Here is a 22,016-nt window from a genome sequence, read left to right as displayed (position 1 = left end):
ATCGGTGTGAGCAGAATCGTCTTTGAATAGTGACAAATGAAGGTAATTAAATATCTTACCTCGTGACTTTGATTGTTTCGTTGATGGGCAGAGATTGGAAGAGGTTGCACTAGGGGTACTAACGATGTTTGAAAGATGTTAACCCGTGTTAACTTGAATAAGAAATGTCCAGTAAGATCGTGAACGCCCCTTTCTTTTCTTACCAAGTTAAATGTTAATTTTTCCGCAATACTGCGCGTGCCGATTGGTAGAACCAAAACAAAAGCTATAACAGTCCTTGAAGCCACGTTCTTTTTTGTTTTGGTTTTCTTTTGTGAGAAATTCTGAGATGCCAGAAATTAATAAAAAAGGAAAATTAATCAACTCTTTCATTCAAAATGCTATCTATGCATTCGAAAAGTACTAACAACTGACACGCTTCAATTTGTGACGTCATATCTAACTTGTATCCTAACGTCTAACAGCCTACAACTTTATTATAGGATATGGGATATATCTATTATGAATGAGAGTATAAGGACAGGTCAGAAATTAACAAAAGAAATGTGTTGGTCTGATTTAATTAATGCGTGTTTAAGAATAAAAATACATGTAAACCAAAAATAGCTGTTAAATTCATGGCCGCCATGTTGGTTACTTACGCCCTAACGGATAGCGATGTGACTACATTTTCGGCCTAACATCTAACATTGGCCCTGGTTTGTTAGATCGAGCAATGTTAACTAGCCGATTCTTATAAGTCTACGTCATCATTTTTTCTAGATCTAACACGACCTAACAGGGTTAAAACAAAGATCGTGAATAACCCTATTGTTTTATCCGCCGTCATACCTAACTTGTATTCTAACGTCTAAGAGCCTACAACTTTATAGGATATGGGATATATCTATTATGAATGAGAGTATAAGGACAGGTCAGAAATTAACCAAAGAAATGTAATGGTCTGATTTAATTATGCGTATTTAAAAATAAAAATACATGTAAACGAAAAACAGCTGTTAAATTCTTGGCCGCCATGTTGGTTACTTACGCCCTAACGGATAGCAATGTGACTACATTTTCGGCCTAACATTTCACATTGGCCATGGCTTGTTAGATCGAGCAATGTTAATTAGCCTATTCTTATAAGTCTACGTCATCATTTTTCTAGATCTAACACGACCTAACAGAGTTAACAGGGTTAACACAAAGATCGTGAATACCCCTAGTTTTTGAATGAAAGAGTTGTTTAATTTTCCTTTTCACTAACTTCTAGTATCTTACAATTTAACACGAAACAGAACCATAACAAACAGCAACAAGCCTTAAAGGACTGTTATAGCTTTATTTTTGGTACTACCAGTCGCCATGCGCAGCATTGCGGAAAAATTAACAATAAACATGCTAATAAAAGAAGTGGGCGATCACGATCTTACTAGACATTTCTCTATTTGAGTTAACACGAGTTAACATCTAACAAACTTCGTAAATACCCCATCATCTGTAAAATACTTGTAGTATTGTTCACAATTTAAACTGTAAAGAAATTTTGAGAAGAATTTCCCTAGTTACATTGTTACCACGCTGTTACCTGACATATTCAATATTCGTTAAATTTATCTAGCTATTTGTTTAACCAATGGTAATAATACGAGCACGATTTTTAAACATAGAAAAAAAAATTCAGTTCACACCGGGTCAAAATGTTGAAAAAGCCGGTATTTTCAAGGGCCTAAATCGAGCAAGAACGGTCTGAACAATAAGCTTTTACGTTCGGATGTTCGCTTTTGAACGGTTAACGGTTTGACATAAACGTTTTCACAGGCAGCTACTTATTAACTGTCAAATCGTGGATCGTGTCAAGTGGGTCCTGTCACTCTTGTTAATGAAACAAGCAAAACTTCGGGAAGGCAATGTACATCCAGCGGCGATCGAGTCATTCGCCAATAACCTTTGTCCATGACGTTCTGTGTGCACGACAGTCCGATATCAACCCGTCGAATTTTTCAATGAAATGGTTAAATGAGCGGAACAATTTGGCCTTTTTTTCGGTCTTAACTTGTCGCTAATAAATTCTCAAGACCCTCGATGAGAAATTGTCTGTAATCAAAGAGGCTTTTCACTTCGTTGAACACCGAGTGGGCCGGCAATATTGCCCTTTCGATCGTTGGAGGGGTAAAATATTCATTTTAAGGAGGCGACGAAAGGAAGCGGACATTGTGAAATCCCCGTGCTTCTGCCGTTGACGTTTAAGCACAAAGGGGCTTCCTTTTCGGAAAGGAAGCACCTTCGGCCGGATGAAACTCTCCCCGTTTGGCAATCATTTTGCAAACATATATCCGAATTCTGGGATAGTTTCTGGAAGGCCATGCAGTTGGATATTTAGAAAGAAGAAAAAACAATGTGGAGAAAGCTGTGTTGTCAGTCTCTAATCTGCTTTTATCTAGGAGCCAATTGGCGAGTTTGGCAGCCTGTACGTTCACGTTTACAATCTTAGCGTATGAGATCTTTGGATTTTTCGTAGAAAACGCAATCTCCCAACTTGTACGGCCATCTTTTCTTATTATCAGCTGTGTTGTGCTAACAGGCGTGGCATGATTTAGTAAGACAGGTATAAAACGAAGATTGGGGCGCCCGAGCTCAACAGGTCCTTTAGAAGGAATAGGACAATGTTTGTTTTGATAACAAAGGTAGGGTTTTTTTTTTTTTTTAGTAAAGGGGCTCGATCAAAGTTGTCGCATCTCGCCGTCTGCAATCCGAGACTTCTATTTTTCATCAAAGCTGACTGTAGGACAAAAAACATAAATGTGTTAAATTTTTGCTGCAAGCTGAGCTAGCATATATACATATTTCACACAATTTAAATAGTAGCTATTTTACCTTAGTATCTTTGGAGTCGAAATACGACTATAATTAAATTGGGACTAAACATTAATAGTATTTATTAGTTTCGGATCGTGATAGATAGTTCTGGCAAAAAAGCACATATGTATAGCATAATCTGATAGTTTTAAAGGTTGTTGGTAGATACTCAATAGTAGACACGATGCATTACAGTTAATAACTTCACTAGTTTTCGTGATCCGCTTGGCCAATTAATACCTTTCCATTAATTAAGGTTTTTAGTTGAGATAAAAAAGTCAATGGCATGAGCGGGATTCGAACCCACGATCTTCGGCTTGATACGCCGTTGCTCTACCACTTGAGCTATCGTGACCTCGATCCACTCGGCCACCAACTTCTCATCTCAACCCCACCTTTTGAATTTTCCCTCCTTTTTGCCATTAGTTTTTAATTTATTAAGTTAAAATGAAGTATACCTTCACTAAAGCTCTCCGTGGCCATTTCATTTGTCGCCGAGAACCAAATAGATTACACGACCTTTGAAAAATGGCAAAAAAGGTATTTTATTTTTAGATTAATTAACGTTTTTGGTTGAGATAAAAACGTGTCGCGAGCGGGATTCGAACCCACGATCTTCGGCTTGATACGCCGCTGCTCTACCACTTGAGCTATCGTGACTTCGATCCACTCGGGCACTAACTTCTCATCTCAACCCCAGCTTTTGAGTTTTCCCTCCTTTCTACCCAACTTTTTTATCTCAACTAAAAACCTTAATTAATTGAATGATATTAATTGGTTAAGCGGACCACGAAAAATAGTGAATTTAATAAGTTAAATGAAGTATATCTTCACTAAAGCTCTCCGTGGCCATTTCATTTGTCGCCGAGAATCAAATAGATTACACGACATTTGAAAAATGGCAAAAAGGGGGAAAATTCAAAAGGTGGAGTTGAGATGGGAAGTTAGTGTCCGAGTGGATCGACGTCACGATAGCTCAAGTGGCAGTGCAGCGTCGTATCTAGCCGAAGGTCTTGGGTTCGAATCCCGCTCGTGACACTGACTTTTTTATCTCAACTAAAAACCTTAATAACTGACATTTAGAAGGTTGCGAGGCCAATCATCTGGGAAGATAATCTGGAAGGCAGAAGCTTCAAAGGTTTCTGACATGACGGAAAGCTCTTGTAGCTGAGTTTGGCTACTTCAATGATATATTGAATATTAATCGGATATATAGAAAAGAACATTGACGATGGGTCGAAGGCTTAAGGATTTGTAAAGGTTGGAGTAGGTTAGAACGTTTGGTTGAACCCCAAACTTACCTTTCCTTATGTCTCAGAATTTTGATACACATGAGTCGATTATTTAGTAGGGTCAGTTATGATGAGTTGTACAGCAGACTTTTAAGAAGTATTTAGCATCTGTGAAGTTGTAGGAGTAGTACAGTGTACAGCTCACGGTGACTCGTAACAGGTGGTGGTTGAGGGATACTAGTACTAGGTAGTTTATCATTGGTTATTCTTCGAAGACCATTTTTGTACGTTTATTGTCATTTTTGAGGTCTCTCCTAAGCTTCCAGAGCAACCGCGAAAGACACCCGATAAAAGGTTTGCTTTACATCGCCACATCGCATTTCACTCAAGAACCGTTGTGATGGTAGAATGCGATGGTACTGCTAAATAAAGGAAAGACTGATCACAAGCTGGTAGTCAGAAGATAGGGGGAAAAAATGATGGAAGATTGCTTAAACAATTTTTCCAGGATTTTACCCATTGCATGGAATGTTATGAGGTTTTTTAGGCTATTGAACATCTGGATGGAATAGTTCAACGAAAATTATCTTTTCTTATATTTTATTATCACTTGTGGGAAATTTAATTTGTTTTGTAAAATGAAGGTCAGATTTGTATTTCAATGATGCTAAAATTGAGAAATTACGATTTTATGTAAAAACATGGATTTTAGTCTAAAATCACAAAAATGGACTCAGGAAGAGTCAAGATCACCTCGTTCCGGTGGCACTGAACTACGTTTTATTTAGTGAATCCACCATGGCAATATTGGCATTTAATCCTGTAACTCCCTGAATAATGAATAGTTTAAAGAACAAAGCCTTTTAAGTGTAATAAATAAATGGCATTGATTATCGTAGAAGTGCCGAAAGGTACCTTAGACGGTTGTGAGAGCGCTGATAATTGATGTAGCACAATATTGATATCTAATATGATAGATATCTAAACAAACCAAAAAATCGTATGGTACATGGTGTTGGAACGGGTGGATAACGAAGTTAAGCTTGGGTTTTCCTTTATTTTTTTCAAGGAATCAAGATGATCAAAGAAATTGCTAACATTACTAAGAAAGCCTGGGTACCAAAAAAGAATGGGAAAGAGAGGGAAACAACTCTTTCAAAAATGGCACCATCCTCTACACACATGGATCAAGAACACAAGAAGGTACAGGGGCAGGAATATTTGGACCTAGAACCAAACTCAGAACCGATGGGAAAACACACCAGTATCTTCCAAGCAAAGATTCATGCAGTCGAAAGATGGCCCCAACTCAACCTAAGTAAAGGGTACAAAAACAAGAATATGGCTATCATGTCAGATAGCCAAGCAGCCATCAAAGCACTAAGCTCAAATATCGTTAGTTCAAGGATGGTGCTGAACTGCAAAACCAAACTAAACATACTAGGTACGCAGAATAATGTCAGCCTCTGCTGGGTCCCAGGACACATGGGAGTAGAAGGCAACGAGAAAGCGGACACCCTGGCAAGAAAAGGGGCTGCCACACTGCTCAAAGGACCTGAACCCTTCTGTGGCATAGGAACCCACACTATTAACGAGTATCTCAGACAGAAGGACAGAAAATGAGGGAACTTTGGAATTCACTAATTGGACACAGACAATCCAAGAATCTTGTATTCAATTTTGGAAGGAAAGAAATTATGGAATGTGTCAAGGGAAGCAGGAACAAACTGCGAATCCTAATAGGATTCCTAACAGGACACTGCAAGTTAAATGGACACTTAAAGAAAATTGGAATAATCCAAGATGGCACATGCAGATTCTGCAAGGAGGCAGAAGAGACACCAACACATTTACTAACAAACTGCGGAGCTAGACTAGCCCGCAAGAGGAAATGTTTTGGGATGTAGGGGACGGCATAGAAGAGCTTCAACCATTGAAACCGGGCCTATTAGTCAAGTTTATTGATGAAATAGGACTCACCGATGTGCTTTGGGCACGAGGCATACAACAGCTCTTAAAGGGCGCAGTATACTACACCCCGGAACTACATCGTAGAAGTGCCGAAAGATACCTTAGCAGGTTGTGAGAGCGTTGATAATTGATGTAGCACATTCAAACATTGCTATGTTGGAAAATCTAAAAATCCCGGAAATAAAATTTCTTTTCAGGTTATTTCCGTAAGTTCCCAAATATTTTGGCAACTTTCGACACAAATGGATCCTGGGGGCGTTAATATCGGCCTGTTATAAATGGTATTTCGTCAGAATGGAAGATATGCCAGGAATCAAAAGGACGTTCGACCCTCCTCGGTGCCATTTAAGCTTTGGTCTATATTGCAGTCGGAATATAATTGAATCCTTGTAAATGCTAGCTCCGCCGATGGTATTCTGTTCATATCTCATTGTCCGTAATTGATCCAAAAGAAATTTTAAGACTTAAACGGCATAAAATCCGTTACGACCGGCTGGCAATAAAGATGAGAATTGATCAAATTCATTCATTCAAAATTGTTCATAATTCTGTATCCTGCTGGCGATTCAATATGGCGGCCTGTACGTTGGTCCAAAGATGAAAAATCTGTTAATTATACAAATACAAATAATCACTCATTGAGTTATCAGCCTTATAAATTAACTTGGTCTTCTTATTTTCCTTTTTTTTCTTACGTTGAAGTTCAGCTATTCCATTATGTATGTATATAAGTGGCAATTGATATTTGATACGAAACTTCAAAGTTAGCGAACTGGCAACATGTTGACGTCCCACTTACTAGTTTCAACGGTTAACTATGTTTTACGATAATTTTATTAACTACAACGCTGCTTGGATTGGTGTGCCTAACATTAAAATAGTCTAGTTTTCAACTCCTCTAAGATTGATTTATTTGTATTCTGTCAGTCGAGGTAGTTTCAGTTTAAAAGGATACGGCTGTGTGCGTGCGTGCGTGTGCCCGCGCGCGCGTGTGTGTGTGTGTGTGTGTAAAGAGGGAAGTGTATGAACCAACAAACAGTCATCATCGCCTCTGCGTATTTTCCTTCTTTCATGCGTATTTTGTTTTAAACTGCAGCCATTTGAGCGTCTCGATTTGATCTCTGACTCACTACTTTTAAATGCATGTGTCCTAACTAAGTCGATATTCTCTCGTTTGTACCTCAGGTTGTCAAATACAGAAGAGAAACAAACATACAATACACATCACCATATATACATCACCACATACGTAGATGTCTGATCACATTCACTCCCCCAGAGTACTCGATATACTTCGGGGAGGGGTTGAACCCGCTGCATTCTCGCTAATAACTTACTTTTACTCCTCAGACTTCACACACTCACCCCAGAGTACTCGATATTCCTCTGGGCGGGGTTATAAGAAACACCTTCCTTTCACGCTAATAAATTACATTCGGAGTCGAGTTAGGAAGACCCTTCTTCTGCGGATTAGTCTGTCAGGATGATCAACCGGGCTCTTGACCCCAGTTGATTCACTATCAGATAGTTGACCCGGTCAACCGACGATGCCACCTTTTCTTCCTCTTTATTGCTCGTTTAGTATGTGAGGGTAGAATCACGATAGAAAGATGTGCGCCTTTTGCCGCCTCGCTCTCACCATCCTTGCCCTCCATCCATACGTGTTCAGGTTCTTAAACAAATACCCAATGTTTAATTGAGGAACTGGCGTACAGTAGTCATATCGTTTGGCACTCCTACTCGCTCTCTATAGGATCCAATAACACATTGAGCAACCTTTTTCTGCGTTCCGGTTGTCAACCGTTGCATCGCCCAATCTGAGTCGGCCTAGGTTGATCCTACGTCCGAGGTTTGGAGTTTCTGGGGTCACCTATCAACCGTGCGCCTGACGTCCAAGAGCTTATAAAACGACCCGGATAACTGACGATTCCATCTTTTCTTTACCATATTCTTTATTGCTCGTTTAGCGTCTGTGAGTCGCGATGATAAATTCTGGATATGCGCTGTCCTGGCTTTCGCCGCCTCGTCCTCACGTACAACCCCCCCCCCCAGTTTGTTTTGTACTGGTATTCAGGCCACTACTGCCGTTTTTCCTTGACGCTCCAACTCTGCGTATCTTTCGAACAAAACCATGACTAGAGGATCCACTGGCAATCTGTCCTTTAGGGCCCACAATTCAAAGTGAGTCGTTGGATGGATACTTCCAGGATTGCACGTCTCTTAAGGCGTGCCACATGTATATGCGCAATATCGTATTCATCTCAGCCATGCGCTCAGTGCAATTCCTATGCTTATTAGACCCGTCCGTGAATAGTGAATATATGATGATATCGGTAGATATTACACATCGATTATTATTATTATTCTTGTTGAAATTATCTATATTCGTACCTAACCTTAATGCGAACTAATTGTCGAAGGTATGCACTTTCATAATACAATTATTTTTTTAGTTGCAATAGTAATATTTGTCTAAAATAATATTGGAAATAATTTATCGATATCCTACGAAACACAAACAAAAATATCGAATTTGTCAATACATCGAATGCCTGTGCTATCAATCGCTAAAACCAGGTTCATTCTTTTGCCCGTATTTTTCAGTCTTTCGGCAGCACGACTTATATACGGCACGGTAGGGCGTACAATGGATGAATGCATTTGAAATCATTCAATCCATCCATAGCATAGATCCCCATGGTTGTAGTCGCGATTCCCAAAAAGAATCCATTGTCATCCTTCTGATTAATAAATGATCAAACTCGCCAAGTCAGTTTGGTCCATTTATAAATTTACTGTAGACGTAATTTTGTTATATTTGATTTTTCACCCGTTCTCGTTCGTGTATTCCTTATCAGTCCAGTTCACTTTAAGGATCAATGAATCGTGATCGTTCTGGAGTATTCTATTTCCGCTGATTTATTCATTGTCAGTCGTGTTTCACATTAACGCCATCGGCCGCGGTTAATGAATGGACGTAAAATTGTTAACGAATTGACTCACGCTCATTCCTGGCCAAATAGTTTGATTAAAATTACTATTTTAACAAGGGTTAACATTAAGATTATTCATGATGTTTGTAAGATGTTAATTCGTGTTGACTCCAATAGACAAATTTCCAGTAAGATCATCTCCTTCTTTTCTTAGCACGTTAAACGTTAATTTTTTCGTAATGCTGCGCGTGGCGACTGGAAGAACCAAAAATAAAGCTATGACAGTCCTTTAGGCTTGTTGTTGTTTGTTATGATTTTTTTTTTTGTGTTAAATTGTAAGATACTAGAAGTTAGTAAAAAAGGAAAATTAATCAACTCTTTCATTCAAAATAATAGGGTTATTCAAGAGCTTTGTGTTAACCCTGTTAACTCTGTTAGGTCCTGTTAGATCGAGAAAAATGATGACGTAGACTAATAAAAATCGGCTAGTTAGCATTGCTCGATCTAACAACCCAGGGCCAATGTTAGATGTTAGGTCGAAAACGTAATTAATTATTGATTTAATTAATGCGTATTTAAGAATAGAAATACATGAAAACAAAAAACAGCTGTTAAATTCATGGCCGCCATGTTGGTTACTTACGCCCTAACGGATAGCAATGTGACTACATTTTCGGCCTAACATTTCACATTGGCCATGGCTTGTTAGATCGAGCAATGTTAACTAGCCGATTCTTATAAGTCGACGTCATCATTTTTCTCGATCTAGCACAACCTAACAGGGTTAAAACAAAGATCGTGAATAACCCTATTGTTTTGTTCCAATAGTCCAGATTTTGTCAAAATACACTTACGTTCTGGAAATAATAGGCAAATAGGATTTCTTGTTTTCCCCAGGAAGTTTGCTCATTTGAGTTCATTTCGAATATCCGCCAATCACGTTTACCCCTTAATTGTATAAAAGAATAACGACTTATTGTTAAAAAAAAAATTGAGAACTGACTTAGAAAAGCCGGTTCTCATTTTTTACGTTTGGCCTGGCCCTTTTTGTACGATTGTTCGCCGCGACCCTTTCTTTTCCAGCTCGTTTTTTATAATTACGTCATTGTCCACTTGGCAATTATGCTACTGGACAGTGTTTTCATCCTTACCTTTCTAATTATTGTTATTTCCTTACAATGTCCTAATTTGTAATTGTCGTAACAAAGTAGAAACAAGTCAAACATTTCGTGACTTTACGTATGATCAGATACATATAATTAAGTCTTAATATATATTGAAATGTTAGAATAATGCGATTATTGATTTTGTAAATACGAAAAATATTACAAAACAAAACGTACAATTAATAAAATTTATGAAATAAAAGAGCACAGCGATTTACGGTATCTAATTTTTTTCTTCTTACCCTTTCTTCCATTTCTCTCTCTCTCTCTCTCTCTCTCTCTCTCTCTCTCTCTCTCTCTCTCTCTCTCTCTCTCTCAATTAATATTTTCACTCTCTCTTTTGCTTCCTCTTTCACTCTACTTCAAATTATCTTCTCACTCTCTCCGTAAATTATTCTTCACTTCCCTCTGTTTCTCGACTCACTCCATGTCTCTCTCTTACTCCGTACCTCCCAGTTTCTTTCTTCTCTCTCTCTCCCCCCTCTCTCTCCATTTCCCTCCTCTCCGCCACTCCCTACCACCTCCCCCTTTCCCTCCCCACCACCTCCCCTTTCCCACTTCCTCCCCTCTCCCTCCCCTCACCCTTTCCCTCTCTCTCTCTTCTCTTCCCTTCCCCTCTCTCTCTCTCTCTCACCACTCTCCCCTCCCCCCTCTCACTCTCTCATAAATTCTGTCCAACTCCTTCCCCTCCCAATTTCACTTTCTCTCCCCTCTCCCCCTCACATTCCCTCTCACTCTCTCTCTCTATCTATCTATCTATCCAACTCCCTCCCCTCCCCATTTCACTTTCTCTCCCCTTTCCCCCTCACATTCTCTCTCTTTCCCCCTCTCTCTCCAACTCCCTCCCCTCCCCATTTCACATTCTCTCCCCTTTCCCCCTCACATTCTTTCTCTTTCCCCCTCTCTCTCCAACTCCCTCCCCTCCCCATTTCACTTTCTCTCCCCTCTCCCCCTCACATTCTCTCTCTCTCTATATATTTTTTTTTTCTTACCACCTTCAAATCTTCTAATTATCTTATCTTTTTCTCTCCCTCTTTTTATTTCTCTCCTCTCCTATGTCTTTCTCTCTCTCTCTCCTCTCTATCTATCTATGTATTTCACTCACTCTCTCTCCTACTTCCCATTTTCATGTCTTCTTTCCTTTACTTTTTTTTATTAATAATAATATTTATTTAATAGCAAAATTATATTTGTCGATTCTGATGTCAGGAAGTAATTTTAGCATCTTAATACGCTAGTAGTTTCGTTTCGAGTTGGTTGGAGCGCAAGGACGACTCTCTGGAAAAAACCCTTATTGCAATGCATCCCACACATCCTCAATAAAGTCGAGGTCTGAATATCGCGGGGGTTGAGGGAAGGTGCGAGGAGATCATGAAGTTTGCAGTGATTGGTGAACATTCTTCAATTCGGGAAATGGAAAATTCAGTCGGGTCTATTTCTAAACTGGCATCTTTGAATGAAACTATTTTCGTGAGAGGAGATCGATCGACCTTGAACCGACAGTAATACAATTCAAATTTGAATGGGCTTTCTGTTAAATTCTGTTGGTTTGAATGGGGAGGGGTTTCTGTTAAATTCTGGACGTCTTTATAAATTCATATTTGACCCTGGAAGGTGCACAATCAGTGGATTGACCTCTTTATTATTCACCAATTATACGTCAAAGTCTAGTTAGTATAAATTCTGTCTGGCAGAAATTAAATTAGTGTTATGAGATACAAATCGCACAGAGTGGCTACAATTAATTATCTGGAAATAAATTTCAGTAATTTCTTTAATTAGAAACTAAGCAAACTTTGCTTTTTGAAAGGTATAAAGTTCGAGAAAAAGATATATATTTAAAGCTATAATTAAATCACTTACGTCTGCACAAAGAGGACAAAAATGTGCGATTTGGGGGATTTTGAGGGATACTTTTAACGACCGTAAGTAATTGAAAAGGTTGAAGGGGAAAGTACGTTTACTAGAGTGAAAAAACCGGGAGGTCTAACAAGATACGGCATACCAGAAAATGGTAGAAACCTTATCGAGACAGTGAGCCTTTTTTCCTCTCATGTGCTTTCTTTAGTAACTGAGAAAGACTTTTATTGTTGAAAATGTCATAAGATTTTCCCAGTTGAAAACAAGCTTCGAGCCGCAAAAAAATCTACTTTTGACCAAATTATCACCCTGTGTCTTCGAAATAACTAAATAGAGAAATAAAGCGAACTAAGTGTAAAAACAACTCTATGGCGAGTCTTAACAATTCTAATTCTATTAGAAAAATGCAAAACTATCGGCAAGAAATTCAGCATGTTCCAAAACCCTCACTTTTCATACTAAATAAAAAGGTAGAAAATGGTAAGTTTAAAATTTCACTTTTGGACGAATTATCATCACAATGTAAAAAATATTCCATTAAAATTAAAGTTTCGAAGCAAACTAGCGGTAAGGGCAACAAAAGTCTTTAAAAACATTCCTGTTTAATGCTAAAATAAACTAGGATAAGCTGATCGACAAACAAAATAGTAAAAAATCACACTGATAATAAAAACAACAAAAAATCTTTCAAAAATTCACTTTTACGTGCTGAAAAATACATCTTAAATTGATCGATAAACAAAATACTAAAATTAATTCGGATTCTAAAATTACCAAACGGATGCTTCACGGAAAACTTCATTTTCAAGTGCTAAAACATGGCAGAGTAAACAAATAAACGACAAATCAAGTGGTAAAAAAGATGCTAAAGCTTAACTATAGATAAAACTCAACAAAAAGTTAAAAAAATACTTTTACGTGCTAAAATAATAAAGAGTGAACTGAACAGCAAACAAAATAGAAAAAAAGGATAATAAAGCAAACTGAACATAAAAGTAACAAAGCTTTTAAAAAAAGTTTTGCTTTACTTTTACGCGCTAAAAAAGACTAGATAAACAGAACGAAAAAATAAAATTAAAATTAATTGTGCTAAAAAACTGATTATTAAAAAAACTCAACAAAACATATTAAAAACTTTATTTTCAAGTGGGAAAAACGAGATAAGTTTAACTGAACGACAAACGAAATGGTGAAAAATTTAATAAAGTTTGTTTTTAGTGTTTTTACGTGCTAAAATAATAAAGAGTAAACTGAACAGCAAACAAAATAGTAAAAAAGGATAATAAAGCAAACTGAACATAAACGTAACAAAGCTTTTAAAAAAAGCTTTCCTTTACTTTAACATGCTAAAAAAGACTAGATAAACTGAACGAAAAAATAAAATTAAAACATTTGTGCTACAACCTAACTGGTTATTAAAAAACTCAACAAAACAAATTAAAAACTTTACTTTCAAGTGGGAAAAACGAGATAGGTTAAACTGATCGACAAACGAAATGGTGAAAAGCCTTATAAACTTTGCTTTTAGTGGCTGAAAAGGCAGGATGAACAAACAAAATCCTAAAAACGGATGCTAAAGTAAACTGACAATAAAATCTCCACAAATTGTCCAAAAAAACTACTTTTACATGCTAAAATAATAAAGAATAAACTTTTTTTGATCAGCAAACGAAATAGTAAAAAAATAAAATAAAGCAAATTGAATATAAACATAACAAAACTTAAAAAATCACCTTTGATTCACTTTTAAGTGCTAAAAAAGACTAGATGAACTGAACGAAAAAATAAAATTAAAACATTTGTTCTAAAACCTAACTGATTATTAAGAAACTCAACAAAACATATTAAAAACTTTATTTTCAAGTGGGAAAAACAAGATAGGTTACACTGAACGACAAACGAAATGGTGAAAAGTTTCATAAACTTTTAGTGGCTGAAAAGGCAGGATGAACTGAACTGCAAACAAAATCCTAAAAACAGATGCTAAAGCGAACTGACAATAAAAACTCAAAAAATTATCTAAAAAAACTACTTTTATGTGCTAAAATATTAAAGAATAATCTGAATAGCAAAAGAAGTAGTAAAAAATAATAAAGCAAACTGAATACAAACATAACTAAACTTAAAAATTAAGCTTTGATTCACTTTAAAATGCTAAAAAAGACTTGATAAAATAAAATGATAAAAATTTGTGCTAAAACCTAACTGACTATTATACAGCTCGACAAAACATTTTAAAACTTTATTTTCACGCGATAAAAACGAGACGGGTTAAACTGAACGGCAAACGAAATTGTGTGAAGTTGTACAAATTTTGCTTTTAGTAGTTAAAAAAGACGGGATGAATTGAACTACAAACAAAATCCTAAAATTGGATGTTAAAGCAGCAAACTGACGACAAAAGTTAAAAATTAGCTCGATTTTTCCGTGCTAAAATAAGATAGGATGAACAGAACGTCAAACAAAATTGAAAAAGAAATTATGAACAAACTATACAAATGACAGGATAATCTGAACGGCAAGCAAAATAATAAAACCGATGCTAAAGCTAACTGATGATCAAAAACCCAAACACAAAGTTTAAAAACACGTTTCAGTGCTGAAAGAAGACAGGATAAACTCAACGACAAAGGAAATATTAAAGACCAAAGAATGCTAAAGCAAATTGGCTATAAAAAAGACATGGTAAACTAACGACAAACAAAATGTTAATACCATCTGGAAAGTTGAGAGGCTAACACCTTGTCAAGGCGTAATTTTAAGTTCATTCATTAGAGAAACCGGGCAATATTTCGTTCCTTCCGAAAGCCATTCATCCCTGATTTACATAATCAACTAACTTCAATCCATCTTGGGTTAATATAAGCCATCCAAGGCTTAAAAGATTTGTCATCAATTAAAAAATAAAACTTGTTGGGAGACTGCTAGGATGCTAAGAATTAAATTGAATAATTACAAATTCCATGTTTGTGCAATTCTTTGTCAGTTATATGTGTATTTAATTTTTTTTTTTTTTGTTTCAGAACACCGGAGCAATGCCCGTCTGTCGTTTCTCTATTGGCCGAGAGCTACAATCCTCACGTGAGATACGGAGCAGCCATGGCCCTGGGAATCGCATGCGCTGGGACTGGCCTGAAGGTAAACTTTTTCCAACTTCAACCCAGACCCGTTTGTTTATGTCAATTTGTTGCAGGAGGCCATCGCTCTTCTTGACCCGATGACGAACGACCCGGTGAATTTCGTCCGGCAGGGAGCCCTCATCGCCTCGGCCATGATACTCATCCAGCACACCGAGCAGACTTGCCCCAAGGTATATGATTACGTTTTGTTTAAATTTTATTTTAACATTTCACTCTACAATTTTAATTTTTACAATTCGATTTTAATGTTTTTCTTTCAGGTCAAGGATTTCAGGGCTTTGTATGCCAAAGTGATAGTCGACAAACACGAGGACGTCATGGCGAAATTCGGAGCAATTCTGGCTCAAGGAATAATCGACGCAGGTAAGATAATAACTATTCCTACAATTAATTAATCTTTAGTGAGGTATTGGTTGAGATAAAATTAATTATTAATTAATTGAAAAGAAAATTTTGGTCAATCGGACCACGAAACAAAATGAAGTATACTTTACTAAAACTCTCCGTGGCCATTTCATTTGTCGCGGAAAATCAAATAGATTACACGGCATTTGAAAAATGGCAAAAAGGAGGGAAAATTCAAAAGGTGGGGTTAAGATTGGAAGTTGGTGTCCGAGTGAATCGAAGTCTCAAGCTCAAGTGGTAGAGCAGCGGCGTATTTAGCAGAAGGTCGTGGGTTCGAATCTCGTTCGTGACACTGACTTTTTATCTCAACTAATACCTTACTTAAAGATTACTTAATTGAAAACAATTTATTTGGTTAATCGGACCCGAAACCTAATTTACTACAATCGTCTACTGCTATCCAAACTTATAAAAGCGGGAATTTTAATCATGTATAATGTCAGAAAACTCATTATATTTGCCAGAAGACATGTGATTAATAACAAAAACCCTGGTGATTAATAATTGTGTGAATGTATTTATTTGGTTAGTGGTTAAGTATCACATACAATTTCACCGTCTGTGTGGACTATCAAGTACCCACAGACTTGTCGAACCAATTAGGTTAACTTGGATAGCGATTGCATGATTTTTACTGTATGTGAATGTTTTATTGGTGTGAATGAAGGGAGGGGTCAAAGTGAAAATCGCCTTGCCGGTCGGGGTCTCAACAGTTCTTCAGACCCGCCAAACTTAGGTTAGATAATAGCTTGAAAGTATATTTTAATTCACTTAGGACAATTTAATAACAAAAAGAAATGGTTAAAGAAATGGTTAAACAGCAAAGGTAGAAGTAATAAAAAAATGCGAGCTAGACGAAACGTGAGGAGCCGGCAATAGCTAGCCTAGCTACTAGCTGGCTGTAAAACAAACATCAAAAATGGAATGAAAACTTGAAAATGTAACAAACTTCCAAGACTATTTCTATTCCGTTAATCCAGTGTTTTTTTGAGTAAAGAAATTTGCAAATACGTTAGGGGTGCACCGCATTCAACGCTGCTGAGATTCGAACCTTGGTCACCTCTTCCAGTGATTGCGACTACCGGCCCCCCTAAAATCAAAAGACCAAACAAAAGATTGGCTTTTGTGTGATTTTGTTTTTAATGAGGTTCTGTTCAGTATGTAAATGGCAAAGCAACCTGACGGCAAAAAATCAGTAAGTCCTGAAAACCTTCACTTTCCTTGCTAAATAGAAAAAGGAAAACTATGGACAAGTTTAATTTTACCAATAAATCCGCTTTTAAGTCAATAAGTTACACTTGTCCAACATTCGGTATTAAAAAACAGTAAACGAATTTTAAAAATTCAATAAATATACAAAACTTTTACTTTACTTGCCAGTCAAAATTATTACAATTTTCTACTCTTCCTGAAATACAAGTTAATAGAAAAAAATCGACGTTTATGTGGGGTACAAGTAAAATTCTAATTTCTAATGTACTGAATTAAAATCAATACAATTTTTTTTCTTTTTTATAAACGAATAAATCCACTTTTAAGTTAAATAGTTGCATTTGTCCAAGATTCTGTATTAAAAAACAGAAACAAAAGTAAACGAACTATTAACAATTCAACAAATATACAAAAACTTTACTTTTTCCACATCAAAATTATTGTAATTTTCTTCCCTTTCTGAATTACAAGTTATTAGAAAAAATTGACGTTTACGTAGGGTAAAAGTAAAATTCTATTTTCACGGTTTTCAAATGCAACGGTACGCCGCCATTTTAAAACGCTTAATGTCCGAAATATAAGACCCAGGTCAGATCCTCATGACTTGTCAGCCACCAAAGCTCAACAACCAGTTGATGCACAAGTTTGCTTCAAAAAGCATAAGTTGATTTTGGAAGAGAATTGTAACGAGCTATGAAAAATGGATATTTGTAAAAACAAATCCTATCTACCGAAAACAGTGGGTACCGCAAGGCCAACAGGTTCAAGCAGAGGTTCGCGAAGATCGATTTGGAAAAAAGATTATGCTTTGTTCAATTCACTAGATTGCGTGGTCCGTTTGACCAATTAATCTTTCAATTAATTAAAGTTTTCAGTTGAGATTAAAAAAAGAGAGAGTAGCGGCATATCTGGCCGAAGGTCGTGGGTTCAAATCCACTCGTGACGCTGACTTTTTTATCTCAACTAAACACCTTAATTAATTGAAAAAAATTATGCTTTAGTGGAATTATGAGGGTGGTTTGCATTTTGAGCTGGTTCCAGATCGCAGGGCAGTTTTCTGCCAGCTTTTCTGTGAACAACTCGAGGGTTTTAAAAGAGAATGTACCCTGCTTGCTCAATCGGGATAAAGCGATATTTCAACAAGACAACACTCCTGCCCATTGTTCACGTTTAGCCAAAGAAAAATTTTCAGAAATGATGGCTGTTAGTATCTTGCCCCACCCCTGAATCGCATCTATGGTCTCTTCCGCTCAGTGGTGCATTTTTTGAAAAGCCGGTACTTCGAAAACGACGTGGATGTCAAATTAGGATGTGGGGGGGGCTCTTCACCTAGGAAGAAACCAAGGACTGGTATCACCACAAAATTTAACTTCTGGCAGAAAGATGGGTTAAAGTTGGTAATGACGGCCTTTAGTTTGAGGGATAATTTTCATGTTTACATTTATATTGAAATTTAAACAAAACTTTTATTTTCTTAACTTATGATTTTTCTTCTTGAAGGGGGGATAATAGTTCATCTCGAAAAAACCACAACCAGTTTTTATCCGCAACGTTTCGGATCTCAGGTTGAGTCTAGTCATCTTCAAAATATTAAAACGTTTGTTCGGAGTCTGAATATGTACCACACTGGCTCTTTTGTTGTTTGTCATAAACTGTTATAAAATATTAATGACTAACGACCACTGTTTTAACCATTGCGTTAACTCACCTGAGGAAGGATTAAAATAAATCCGAAACATTGTGGATAAAAACTGGTTGTGATTTTTTTGAGATGATCTATTATCCCACCTTCAAGAAGGAAAAATCATAAGATAAACTGTTGAGGTCGAAATATAAAAAACATCGTTTATTTTGTATGTGGTGATTAGTGACCGTTAATCGATAATTATTTAGAAATCGTGAGATGCGGTCTGGTGTGATGTAGGTTTCAGAAAAACATTTTCTTTATCGTGCCAACGTTTCGATCTTTATTGAGATCATCTTCAGGGCCTGGGATTTACAAACATTGTTTACAATAACAAATACATTTAGGATGTGGAAAAGTGAATTTATACAATAAAAAATATATTTTTTATATTCAACGTTGGCACGATAAAGAAAATGTTTTTCTGAAACCTACATCACACCAGACCGCATCTCACGATTTCTGAATAATTATGGTTTATTTTCTTACTTTATTGCAAAGACCTTTGTAACAACCTAGTACTTTATTGTGGGACTAGAGTCCTCTAAGAATAACAAAAAGGTAACAAAATTTTTTGCAAATCTGGCGCATGAATTAATGAAGATTTGACGTTAACATAAAGTAAAATAAGTTAAACTAAATCGCATAATATAAAACGTAAAAAACATAATATAATAGTAGCAATAATAAGAATTTAGGTACAAGTAGTAACAATAAAGAATTCTCTGTCTTTTACGAACACAATCACAAACCGTAAACTTAAAAGTTGAGAAAAAGAAGGTAACAAGTTTTCTAATGTTGCAAAAGCACCTAAAATAATAACTGTAGGATCCTGGAATTCGTAATTCGTGGGGGTGCGGAAAATAAATCTGACATAATTCATTAGTCTTTTCAGATCCGTTTCTTGTTCCTCCGAAAGTCCACCATAAGCGACACAGCAGAAAACGAACATCAACATAATTTTTTAGTAAAAAAAAAAAAATGTATATATATATTAAGGTTATGTATTGAAATACATGATTTGTGACCAAGCGACTACATTATAATAAACGAAGAAATAAGAATTTTCTTAACTTGAATACATTCTGACATCAGATACAAAATGTTTTTGTTGGCCCTCAGCCTAAACATAGAAATCAGCAACGAACGGTAACAAATATATGCAGTAAAACAATATATGAAATAATGTTTTTTTTAAGGAATAGTCATAAATAGGAACCAATATGATAATAGTGTCTGAACGGAGAAAAGGCAGCACCAAACCAGTCAGTGAAAACAAAAGGTCCAATTCAGGCACTTGGCACGGATTCAGACTAAATAAAATATATATTGTAACGTCAGTGATAAATAAAGAAAGCAGTATCTAAAATGTTCATGGCTAATTTGTACGATTGGCTGGTTTTTTGTTTTTACTTTTCCTACTGTTCTCAGGCCGTCATTACACTCTAAGTGTTAGATACATTTATTTTAATAAAATATTGCGTATTGACCATAGAAATGCTTAATAACACTGTATAAAAATTAATTAAGGTTTTTAGTTGAGATGAAAAAAAGTTAATGGCACGAGCGGGATTCGAACCCACGATCTTCGGCTAGATACGCCGCTGCTCTACCACTTGAGCTATATCGGTAATAGTTTTCAATAATAATTAGAAGATCGTGGGTTCAAACCCCTCTCGTGCCATTAACTTTTTTCATCTCAACTAAAAACCTTAATTAATTGTAATGTATTAATTGGTCAAGCGGACCACGAAATTAGTGAATTTAATTAATTAAATGAAGTACACTTCACTAAAGCTCTCCTAGGCCATTTCATTTGTCGTCGAGAATCCAATCCGATTACACGACATTTGAAAAATGGCAAAAAGGAGGGAAAACTCATAAGGTGGGGTTGAGATAGGAAGTTAATGTCCGACTGGATCGAGGTCACGATAGCTCAAGTGGTAGAGCAGCGGCGTATCTAGCCGAAGATCGTGGGTTCGAATCCCGCTCGTGCCATTAACTTTTTTTCATCTCAACTAAAATCCTTAATTAATTGTATTAATTGGTCAAGTAGACCACGAAATTAGTGAATTTGCTGTATAAAAAATTATTATTAGGCGTGTAATGGAGTTAAAGATTTTATTGCTGTGCAGGATCACCATTACTAATGGTTTTATTGATTATGCAAAACGAAATATTTTCTGATTTCATCACTTACTACTTTTTTATGTTTGGATTGTTATAAAAATACACAATTCGTGTATAATAAAGAAATAGCATAAGGAACTTTCTTGAATATTGAAGGAACATTTAACAACACTCTTTGAAGTTGGTCACATCACGACGACAGCGAGGAACTGATGAGACCTGATTTAAATAGATAGATGTATTCGTCGGGATGTGTATTGTACTACGCCCTTTAAGAGCAATGGCGTCCCCTGTTCTGTTCTTAAAGCACATCGATAAGTCCTAGTCAGGACTAGTAGGCCCGGTATCAGTGGTTCAATCTCTTCTACGGTTACGTTTACGTCCCAAAACACTTCCTCCTGCGGGCAAATGTAGTGTAAGCGGATGACGGTCTTATTCTTGTATAGGGGAAGGTAAGGTTCTAGAATTCAATATATCAGAGAGTATATTCCTTAACATTTATTGTAACACAATTCCATCTCTTAACTGTACCCAAACAACAGAATCTTAATCACTCTAAAAGTCAGTCACAACTCTAAATCTGGGATGAGTCTATTAACAAAGAGACATCCCAAATGACGCTCGCCACGATTAGTGTCCACAGCATCCCCAGCTCCGTCTGTTCTCTTGACTGTCGACTTGGTTCGATGGGTCGCTGGTCCTCGCTGACTCTGGCTGGCTGAGCTCCCTTGTTGAGTCCCAGAAGGAGGGCAGTTGCTTCTGTTCCGGATCGTCTCTTGCAGTTGACTGTTCACTCCCTGAGGGTGAGTACCTGGTTTTGACTCACTGGTTTGAGCCCTTGGTCTAGACTGACTTTTGATTTCCCAGGCATCCCTTTTATGCCAGTTTCTCTACCAGAGTAGGGGTGGAAAGGAAAATCAAAAGTCGGGGGAGTTCCCACGCCGCAGGTGAACCGACGAAGACAGGTGTCGCGCTCATGGTTGACCCAATTTACGATCGGTAATATTTTTGACCGTGTGACAACCCTTCAGCACTAAATAAGTAGACGATAATTATTTATTTGATCGGTTGTCCAACTATTACAACTTTATGTTCTCCAGGTTCGTGGGAAACATGACGTGGTTCCAGTCTGGGTCGACACCCTTCGACGTTCTTATCTACCTGTCCAACAATGTAATTATTTCAAAGTTGTTTGTCAGATTTGAGGGGGACGTCATGTCGTTCCCGTCTGGGTGATCGCCCCTTCAGATTTACAACCTTCGTTCCCTATTACGTGTCGGTTTACCCTACTTTTTTCTTACTTTAACAACTAAAACTTATCCCTAAGACGGGGACCGGCTTACAGCAACCAGTTCATTAGTAGATCTCTGCTTTTTTGCAGAATCTGCACGTGCCGTGTTGGGTTATGCCAATCTTCTTCAGACGTACATATAGTTTGCAAT

At 36.9% G+C, this 22,016-nt stretch overlaps 1 protein-coding gene across 1 annotated transcript in view; it reads left to right on the top strand.

Annotated features, from left to right (window-relative positions):
* LOC106669366 (26S proteasome non-ATPase regulatory subunit 1) overlaps window positions 1–22,016 on the top strand; it is a 438,166-nt gene that overhangs the window by 411,425 nt on the left and 4,725 nt on the right. Inside the window, exons 12-14 of the mRNA XM_014398791.2 lie at window positions 15,027–15,141; window positions 15,197–15,313; window positions 15,404–15,506. Of these exons, the coding sequence (XP_014254277.1) occupies window positions 15,027–15,141; window positions 15,197–15,313; window positions 15,404–15,506 (335 nt within the window). The remainder of the gene's footprint in view (window positions 1–15,026; window positions 15,142–15,196; window positions 15,314–15,403; window positions 15,507–22,016) is intronic.

The sequence above is a fragment of the Cimex lectularius genome, unplaced genomic scaffold (genome assembly GCF_000648675.2).
Source record: "Cimex lectularius strain Harlan isolate CLEC.00 unplaced genomic scaffold, Clec_2.1 scaffold202, whole genome shotgun sequence".
Lineage (NCBI taxonomy): Eukaryota > Metazoa > Arthropoda > Insecta > Hemiptera > Cimicidae > Cimex > Cimex lectularius.
Note: the sequence above shows the minus strand (reverse complement) of the source record. Positions and strands in the feature narration are given on the sequence as shown.